Genomic DNA, 10760 nt, shown 5'->3' with positions numbered 1-10760 from the left:
ATATAGGCTACGAAATAACTCTCGAAAAATACTGGAACTGTCCTTAACAAACATTCTGCTGGTACAGAGTTTTCCCACTTGAGCAAGTTATATCCCCTTTACGAAACATGCAATACTACAGAAACCTACGGGTGGAGTTTTATCATGTACAATAACGTTGATAAAAGAGGGACGAAAGATACCAAAGGGACAGTCAAACTCGTAAATCTAAAACAAACTGACAACGCCATGGCTAAAAATGGAAAGACAAACAGAAAAACAATAGTACACATGACACAACATAGAAAACTAAAGAATAAACAACACGAACCCCATAAATTGACAGATAATAATGCTTGTCGAGTATAAACAATGTTGTATTAAGTTCAGAAATTTATAATACACATAATAATATCATAATATATCAGCACAACAATTTTAAATCTACGTTTTCCGTGCTATTGGGAGAGCGAGGTACCTCCTTCTGCACTGTACCAAGCGCTCTAGACCACTCGGGAACCTGAATTGAACTTAAAATTAAACTTTATGTGGCCTAGTGTTATCAGTCCTCGTCAGTTTAATCTAGAGTTACAACACAGTACATGACATATGAGGCATGAAGACGGAATTGATTGCAGATAAGCTAAGTAATCTGTCCTTAAAGATCGTACGATGCAGTTACAGAAAAAAAATGTTTGATTAAATATGTAGTTTTCACTTGGTTACGAGTACTTATGTATAAACTATTTAGATGAGATAACAAGAATGATATATACAGAAAAAGTTCACATAAAAGCAATAAGCTGTTCAAATTATTTATTTCCCAATACATGTCCATTTGAATGATGTTCCCATCACCTGACATGTGCAACGGCCGCTATAGTCAGTGCCACCGCTGTCCACACACCTACCGTACGAATCTCGACACTCTGTTAAAACAAAAAGATAAGCATTACGTACGTAAATGAATGTTCATCAAAACGTCCATCTATAAATTGTTTACACTACCCTGCAAACATGTGCTTGATATTTATTTTTTAGTTGATTTTTTCCATTTTACACAAGATTTTTAGGATGGAAAAAGTTTATCATTCATTATGATTAACATTTGCAATACACGTCATCAGACGTTATAAGCAATAGTGAACGAACAAACGGTAGACTTTTTTGAAGAAAATCAATCAATACCATTTTCTTATTTTTAATAAGACCTATTTCTGAGTCCGAAATTTTCATTTTATTTACCAGTTTTCCTGTCCTTTGGAAGGACAATCTATTAGTCGATTAAGTAAAAGTAAGGAAAAGAAGTAAAATCCAGATTTCAAACGATACAGTGTTTTTGAGATAAATTACATAGTAACCGATTTATGTTTTCTATACACGACAATCTCATCTGAGAATAGATAACTTCCGACTAAATTTCACTGGTTATGTATTTGATTTTTCTTCATTTGGTCGCTCTTATTAGAGTACAATGATGTTCAACCGCAAACAGGTAACCTGTCATGCCTACCTTGAAAGGAGATTAGAAGAAATACATAAAGAACGAAAGCAAAACCACAAACAAAACAAAACAATTATAACTGTACATCACATCTTATTAGAGTAATGACTCATAAACTGTGTTACCATAATCTATGAAAATCAGGAAAATTGGTGTAATTTAGAAAAAGCTATTGTGTCAGAACTAAAAAAATTGAAAGACATAATTAAAGCAAAATCAAACAGACGCAAGATGTTTTTTTTCTTAACAAGGTATACACTTGGTTGTTTTTACATGTAACGAGAAAGCGATAGGTTAAATATTCATCGAATTGAGTTCACGATATGGACCAGGAAATTGTTGACAAAATTCGTATATTATGAATTTCAAGTATGTTTTTGAAGTTATCAACGGATTATGAAACATTTCCAAATGTCAAACTTTAAATTGCATTATTTGTACATTTTAATACATAAATATAATTCCGTAATGATCGCTAAAATGAATAAAAGGACATTCTTCAGTATTTTTAAATAACTGTGAAATCTATATTATTATCATTGACCTTTTGATATTAAATTTGTTAGCAAGTTTACAACTTTAGAATTTTGACCCTGCGAAGGGGAAAAAAGGGTTGGGGAAATTAATCCGTCCTCTAAGAGTTAATCTTAAATAATAAAGGCTAAAACAGTTAATAACGTACGAGTTTTGACTGGGACTGACTGTCGAATTGATAGACGACCAAGAGTTCTAACATTGCATTGTAATGTCCAACAACCTTGTTTCCACTGTTGATCGGCTGAGTGACATACTCCGTTTATACTGCATCCGGAACAACTGTTTCCACTAGGAACGTTCACAGAGGATGTTTTATAATAGCTCCATGAAGCTTTATCTAAAATATAGATAATACAAACATACAAAGTTTCATTCTTTTATTCAGTTTTACAACCACATATATACTACTGTAAATTCATTATCATTATTTGTTAGATTCTCAATTTTGTGGTTTTCGAGGATACAGGTAAATCAGTAATTTAAATGATTACCTAACTCCAAATTATCTATTAGGTCATATGCAGACTCCCACGAAAGTAAAATGAATTCACAGTATATAATATCATTTCATGTATTACACATGTATCTTTTTTTTCGAAACTGAAATCTGTGTAGGAATATTTTTCTAAAGGCTACCGGAAGTTCGCAATTAACTTAAAGTAATATAGCTAAAGATTCATATTTTTCCTGCTATACAACTGATGATCCATATAACATGTTATATGCATTCTGAATACTTTTTAGACGTACATGGAAAAATGTAATGTTAATACAATAGAACAATCGATTAGTTTTGAGTTTTTATTGGTAGATTAAATTGAATTTTAGTTCTACATGGAGGTTCTTTTCACTTTAGTGTACGAATTTCTTAACGGACATTATTTATCTTTTACTACAATACTGTGAAGCAAAGAAAATCAAACTTTTCAGTTTTTACTTTATCTCATCACATTTACATCTTTAGAAATAGAAAACGAAATAAGTACTTACAATAACCGCCTGCCTCTACAGATACATTAACCATTGTCAGTAGAAAGAGGATAACAAACACCCTCATCTAAAACGGAATAAAGCGATTGAAAATAAACTCATCATAGATAACATGATTGAAATTTTTTTCTTGAATTTAGAAAAGATAATGCATGTTTTTAAAGATAAACATATTCTTAAAACTGTAATGAAACTTACAGAAGAGTGACATCTCGAATTTTTTTTTGCATAGCTGTATCTGATTTAAATACTTATCGTGTGTCTAAACAAGTGCTTACAAGGATCTGAAAACGCTTGATTACTTTCTTTTGTCAAAAACCTGTTTTGATCCTCTGGTTTTGTCGGATACATACATTCAAAAATTGAATTCTAAAATTCCATTGGGTGATTACCACAGAACAGAAAGTAAAACAGAGTGTTGTCAGATCCTTGAATGCAAAATGTTAACACATGATCCTTATTTGAATCATCTTTGGTTTTAAAATTGAAGGCATTATCATAATAAATATTCACACGAAATCAGTACAGTGTTAGTATCTCAATTAAAGGGACAAAACAACATGTTTAATAACTAACATGCAAATTATGCATTATATATGTTATTTAAAACTATATAGTTAAAAGGACATCCTGATGAAGTAAGCATTCCATGAGAGGAGAGCTGAAAAATTCATTAAAAGACATGTAAACCCATGTGCAACCCACGTAGAAAATAGTTATCAAAGAAAAGTTGCACACTCGTGCACATCTGAAGCCTGATTAGCTGTAAAAATAACATGAAGAGCAATATTGAATTATATCAGCTGTAAATTATACTAGTATCTTACATGCACATTTTAACACTAAATTGCAAACATTTCGAAAATAATCGGTCAAAAGTTTCCCATATATACCTTTTATTTGTTGAATATTATGTTTTTGACAACAAAAAATAGACAGTAGAAAGCAAACGAATGATAGAATATGCTAGGTCAAAATGTTAAAGAAAACAGAAAATATCATGTAAAAATACGAAAATACGACGAAAACACAAATTACAGTTTACAAAAATACTGCATAGCATCTAAAGACTGAGCAACATAAACACCACTATAACTGGGAGCGAGAAGCGAAGAACAGAAACTGCTCATCATGTGGCTACCTTCGTTTTGATGGTTATTGCAAATTTGAGGATATAAAGTGGTTCTAAAAATTTTACTCACATTCCAGGAATTAAAATTTCAATCATACAGAGTTAGCTCTTCCTGCTACAGATGCTTCTTACATTCTCTAGAAATTTGTGGCTATTACGTGTTTTTGTGAAACCTGCGTTATATTTACCGAAATTAAGTAAAACTGTTTAACATTTGGGAAACGGCAAAGACAACTCGTTGTATAGTCCCATCCAACAAGTTAAAAAAATATATCACATGATTATTGACAACATACTAGTACTTGCATACGGTTATATGACGTACATTTAATTTTCTCCACCAATAGTATATATTTTAAAATAGTACATACCATTTTGATATGATTATCACGCAGTTTTCACAAGTGTTTTCAAAATATTCAATGTAAATATAAAAACAAAGCAAGTCTTTTATGTTACATTTTTTTTTTCTATTACAGAGGGCCACTCATGTCCCACATGAGTCCACACAGAATGCAACAGCTTAGAGGCCCTATAGTATATACATGGCACATGATTAATGAAAATAGACACAACGGAGGTCACTTTTCTTTAATACCAGATTGTGTTTGTATCTCCACAGAATACATCATTTATAAATTCTAAAAGTTAAAAATGTTTATCCCTTAAGTTCTTCTCGATATAAATTAGGCACTGCTAATGCCTTAAACAAAGTCACAGTTTTTGTGTTTTCTGTGAGCGTTTACAGGTCGAATAGATTATTTATCACGATATTTTAGCAAATTGTTTGCATCATTCAAAATTTCTCGATAAAAGTTTGGCACTGCTGTTGCATTAAACATGGCCACAGCTTTTGTTTATATTGAAGCATTTGTACTTTGACGTAATTGATATTATTTTTATTGATTTCGGGAAATATAAAGCCTGTGGTTAAATTAACGTTACACTATGATAAATATCACATGACTGAAGGCAAATTAAAGATATGGTTTGATAAATATGCATTTTTGTTCTAAAAAAAAAAAGTGGTAAATACTTTTCCTAACGGGTAATTAACAGATTGTTTGAAAATACTGTTATTGTATTTTATATGATTTCGTTTTAGAAAATACAAATTGGCAAATTATCATAAGTATTGTATTTATTCTTATAAATATGCAAACACCCCGACCATCTCCTTATTGAGCCGATATTTTTCTTTTAAAAAATATTTATAATAGTTTACAATTTCACAACGGTATATGCTAAAATAATTTATAACTTTAAAGTACATTTTTAATCAGTTAAAATATTTATAAATACGTTAAACTATGAATTATTCCACAATTAACTTTCAATAAAAAAGTATCCTTCTACACACTGCATGTATATACACATTCTTATCAATAAAAAAGGAAACTGTTGTTTAGTAATTATCTTACATCTGAAAGAATTCGGAAATCGGTCAAAAGTGGTTTTAATTTTCTCATGTTTCACTCAACTTTTCTAACATTCTTAATGGTACATATCTTTAGCATCATCATTTTATTTATCAACATTTACATTATACATATTAGTATGTAAATATAAACCGTAAAGAAGGACAACATAGTAACACGTAATAGCTTTCTAAAAAGCTTTCATTTGTAAAGATGATGATGTTGAAAATAGTTTTTTTTTATTTGTAGTCTCATTCATTCAGAATATTCCTCTGTATATAAGTTGTATTGGAGTTGTTAAAAAAAATAAACAATAAAAAGTTTGATATATAATTAAAAGTTATAATATCTTTTTCCGTGTGGTGTTCATATAAACCTATGGAAAAGCTTAAATTTCTAAGACATTTCCGTTTGTGTCATTACTAATTTTGGTTTACCTTTTTTACTAATAAAGTTTTCAGCAGATGTCATCTATTTACTCTCGTTGTTTTAGGTTTATGTTTAAAAAAGTGTGAATTATATCTATATTAATCTTTCTGGATGATTAAACTCACAAACATTATAGATCACACTGAATATGTATTATACAGGAACAAATTGTCCCTTTATCATACTTGATGAGCAGGTTCCAGTCTTCATAGTTCCTCATGATCAATCAATTTTAAGTCGGTTCTTTATGATGTTTGCTCCTGTGTTCCAAAACAACATATTTTTTTTCCAAAATACTGTTATAAATTGATAGTATATAAATAAAGGAATTAAAATAGCACTTGTACTTATTTTCGATATATAAGCCATCGAAAATATGTGATGAAATAAATTATCTCTAGACTTTTTATACATTCACATTGGCAACCTCTTTCTTTAAACCAAAAAAATAAAAAAATATAACAAGGATTTTATAGAATTTTCAAAAATGGCATTTTAAACTAAGTGTAATAAAATTATGAATAGAAAATAAGGGTTAGTGGGGAAATTTTATAATTTAAAATACATTGATTAAACAAGAGAGTTTCGAATAAAAATTAGAAAAACAAGAAGAGCGAAAATCCCTAAAATGTCGACAAATTGGTTTGTTATGAAGTAAAGTGAATACTCTTTTATCGCTACTTTCTGTCTTTTAACATGTTTACTATAACAAACCAATAGGTCTATATATGAATTAAAGTACCTTCTTCTTATGTTTAGAATAGAATTTTAGTATTCGACATGTCATCTGATAACGTCATGCTGATAATAAGATCTACATTTTTTTTTGCTTTCAAGATCTTTCTAAAAAGCGTAAAATCACAAAAACTGAACTCCGAGGAAAATTCAAAATGAAAATCCCCTTATCAAATGAAAAAAATCAAAAGCCCAAACACATCAAGCGATTGGACACCAACTTTCATAATCCTAACTTGGTACAGACATTTTCGTATGACTGTAGAAAATGGTGTTTTAAATCTGGTTATATAGTTAGCTAAACCTCTAAACCCCGATAATTTCTTTATGTGCCTGTCCCAAGCCAGGAGCCTGTTGTATAGGGGTTGTCGTTTGTTCATGTCTGCCATATTGGAACATCGTTAATTGTTTTGTTATAAATTATGTCGTTTGTTTTCTCACTTGAATTGTTTCATATTTTTCAAGTCGTTGGCTTTTATGGACAATTATACAGTATAACTTTTTTTTATTGTTGAATGCCGTACTGTTCTATATCTGCTCACATTCACTTTATTTGGGCTTTGGTGTTTAATATTATTGGAAATCATACTTCATCTTGTTATTTGTGTGGATATAGTCCATATGTCTTTGTACGCAATCAAACTGTTCCTGTGATTAATGTTGCAGGCGATAAATTGCATGAGGTGTACCGTTTACTGATTATGCGACGGTCAATACAATGGAGAAAGTATCTCCAACAACAACGGAACTGTGACATAGTGAATGTAGAAACATTAAAGAACAAATACAAATTCGAAAAAAACGAAAACAATTAAAAGGTTCATCATAATGCAATTTCAAGGAGACATGTTGCATATGACCGATTCATAAGATGCATAAGGCGGCAAGTCCCAAAATTTTTCAGGCTTTCGGTTTTTAGTCTGATTTAGATAAACAGAAAACCCTAATACTAAAATATATGATTCAGTTTTCGCTATGTAATAAAAAAATTACCAATATAATGCAGACGTTCTTATTCATTAAATGTAGTTTGACTTTGTCCTCTGAACTGCAAAACATTAATGTTGAGTGAGCTAGCATTGGCTGCATACCGCGTGTTCTGGGGTTGTAACTCCCCTTGTTTATCAATTTTGTTTTACGGTTGTTCTGTTGAAACTCCCTTTCAGAAAATGCTGGATCCGCGCCTGTGTCGCAATGTTTAAAAAATATTACTGTTTGGAGTAAATCATTTATAAATAGTTTTTTTTCTTTTTTGAGGTTGTTCCTAATTTGCATGTCTCAGTTACAGACTCTCGACTCCCAATTGTCAATAATAATAATTTATGTAACGTGTCCAATATACAAAGTACTGTGTTGCAACTATACGTTCTACTGTCGACGAAAGTTAACATTTAGTCACCAAAAGCCTTATTTTGAGTTCAATGTAGGTGACCGAGTGGTTTTGGGCACAGTGCAGGCGTTTTTGTCTCGGTATGCTAATAGCATTTGTTCAAATCCCGGCGGGGGTATAACAAAAAATGTCTCCACAATTTGGCAGATTTTATATTGGTGTGCTGATATGTAGAGTTATTATGAATATTAAATGTTTTCTTCTGTGTATCACCACCTTCACCGGTGATCCAATCAATGGATCTGTCGTAGGGTTTTCACTTGTTCAGACTGCAATTGATAATGTCTGCGACTGCATCTTATAATTCTTTAAGGACAGATAATATGGCCAATTTATATATGCAGTCAATTTTTCATTTTTTTCACCACTGAGTCGATACCTCTGCTGGTGGACTTTTAGTCCACGAGGGTATCATCAGCTCAGTGGTCAGAACTTTGGTACTGACATGATTATCAAACTATTTCAAAATTATCCATTATAAATATTGAAATTATCAAGTTACTCAGGTTTCAACTCCCTTAGGCAGAGTTGGATTTAGATGGAATTGGCTATATATTTTAGGTATTTTTGACATAAAGCTCTTCAACGGGTTCGGTTCTTATACATCTTCGGATTTCAAATGTTTGGCTTTCAGCGTCTCTGATGAAAGTAAATCCAGAAAAGCGCTTCGAAAGCAAAAAAATAATAAATGTGTTGTTTTCATTTTTTTTTATCTTCGTTGCCTATCTTATATATCATGAACTATGCTACAACTCTAAAGTTAACACTAGGTCACCAAAAAACTGAAATAGGATTAGAATAGGTTTGGGCGCTCGCAAACATTTAAACACCGAAGTCGATGTGTGTCTGTGCCTAAATTGGATTTCATTGGTTGGAGTTTTTTTATATGTTACAGTATTATATTGTGTTTTTCGTTAATCATTATTTTGTGCATAATGCAATGATATACTTGTTGGTTTTGTCGTTAGATTGTTTTAAATTTGTCATGTCAGATCATTCTATAGCTTTCAATTCGGTTTTAGTTTTTCTCATTGTTAAATGAAGAAGGGAAGGATTAATCTATAACATTTTCATCCTTTTCTCGAATATGACCTACAGAATTTGACTGATTACCAGGTTTGTACTAACATAAGTAACATGACGGGTGCCAGATGTGGAAAAGATTCTGCAAACTTTTCCGGAGCACCCGAGATCACGTCCGGTTTTTGGTGGGGTTCGTGTTGCTCAGTATCAGCTTCCAATGATATGTTTGTGTACTAGTGTTTGTCTTTTCGTCTTTTTTTTTATTTTTTGCCATAACATTGTCGGGATATTTTCGAATTACAAATTTCAATGTGCCTTTGCTATCTTTCGCCTCTCATCTTTGGAATTGTGTCGCTGATGAATATTTAAATCATAAGTTATCATACTACATTTCTTATTTTTAAAGTTATGGACATCTGGTTCACCGATCATGAACCATAGCAAAAAGAGGGGCGAAAGATGTTTCCTAGAACTATGGCTCTGAACATTCGCCAGTACTATTCAATAATGTGGTCATTTATAAATTTCCTGTTTACCAAACTTTAACTTTTTCGAAAAAACTAAGGATTTTAATATCCCAAGCATAGATTACCTAAGCCGTATTTGGCACAACTTTTTGGAACTTTGGATCCTCAATGCTCTTCACTATGTACCTTTTTGGCTTTATAAGTATTTTGATATGAGCGTCACTGATAGGTCTTATGTAGACGAAACGCGCGTCTGGCAAACTAAATTATAATCCTGGTACCTTTGTAACTATATTCACATGCATCTAGCAAGGTTCAATTGTATACTCAGATGTTAGCCCCATATATTAAAATTCTGGATTGGCTTATGTGCATTTTGACTATGTTGATGATTTTTGACAGATAATTAAAATTGCACACGGTTATCCCGCGATAGTATTGTCGCTTCTAGTGTATGGCTTTTTAGATTTTTAAAAGCGACCGGATCAATGAATAAGACTATTTAGATATTAGCGCCTTGTCGTCTAGAGACGAAATATTTTAAGATTCAAAAACGAAGAATATTCTACCTTATTTCAGAGTTATGTAAGGTAATATGTCGTACTGGGAATTGTTCCAAATGTTGGTCTAGCACAAAGCATGATATCATGAAAACTATTTACAAGTTGTCGCTCTGAATATACATGTAAAGTTTGCCGCTAAAAATTACAACAGTTATCTTTCAGTATTAGAACAAATTATCGTGCGTTACAAAACAGGGTTTTGCAGTTATATTTGATCATATAGACCTATGAAACTTTAGAATACCATATAAATAACTAGACCAAAAACTAAATTTCTAGCACAGGGAAACAACTATGTTTTAACCGAGACGTTGACATAATGTAACTTTTTGATTGGAAAAAATGTTGATGATTCACAGGCTGAAAACAAAACAAAAATGTATTGAGTAGAAGAATGCTTTGAATAAAAACAAAGCAAAAACAATCTTTCAAACCAAACATGTGTTAATCTACTTTTGATTAAAATTTTATGTAGTGGGTCAGTAGGATGCCAAATGAGTATATTCACGTTACAGAAAACAAATTTAAAGCAAACAATTATCATGATTATTGTCCTATTAGAATGAGCCAAACACAATAATGATGTATTCCTA

At 31.3% G+C, this 10760-nt stretch overlaps 1 protein-coding gene across 2 annotated transcripts; it reads right to left on the bottom strand.

The window, feature by feature from the left end:
- Positions 1-438: 438 nt before the first annotated feature.
- On the bottom strand, positions 439-4914 carry LOC134723521 (uncharacterized). Of its 2 annotated transcripts, none has more exons than XM_063587110.1 (4): positions 4514-4914; positions 3011-3077; positions 2166-2357; positions 439-908 (listed from the first exon to the last, which is right to left on the bottom strand). In XM_063587110.1, the coding sequence occupies exons 1-4, from the start codon at positions 4514-4516 to the stop codon at positions 796-798; spliced, it is 375 nt and encodes a 124-aa protein (XP_063443180.1). In that variant the 5' UTR covers positions 4517-4914; the 3' UTR covers positions 439-795. The 2 variants fall into 2 exon arrangements, with proteins under 2 accessions (XP_063443180.1, XP_063443181.1); XM_063587111.1 differs by lacking the exon at positions 4514-4914 and adding an exon at positions 4213-4451.
- Positions 4915-10760: the final 5846 nt, after the last annotated feature.

This window comes from Mytilus trossulus, chromosome 6 (genome assembly GCF_036588685.1).
Source record: "Mytilus trossulus isolate FHL-02 chromosome 6, PNRI_Mtr1.1.1.hap1, whole genome shotgun sequence".
NCBI classification, from domain to species: domain Eukaryota; kingdom Metazoa; phylum Mollusca; class Bivalvia; order Mytilida; family Mytilidae; genus Mytilus; species Mytilus trossulus.
The sequence above is the reverse complement of the archived record's forward strand: the minus strand, read 5'-3'. Positions and strand labels throughout refer to the sequence as shown.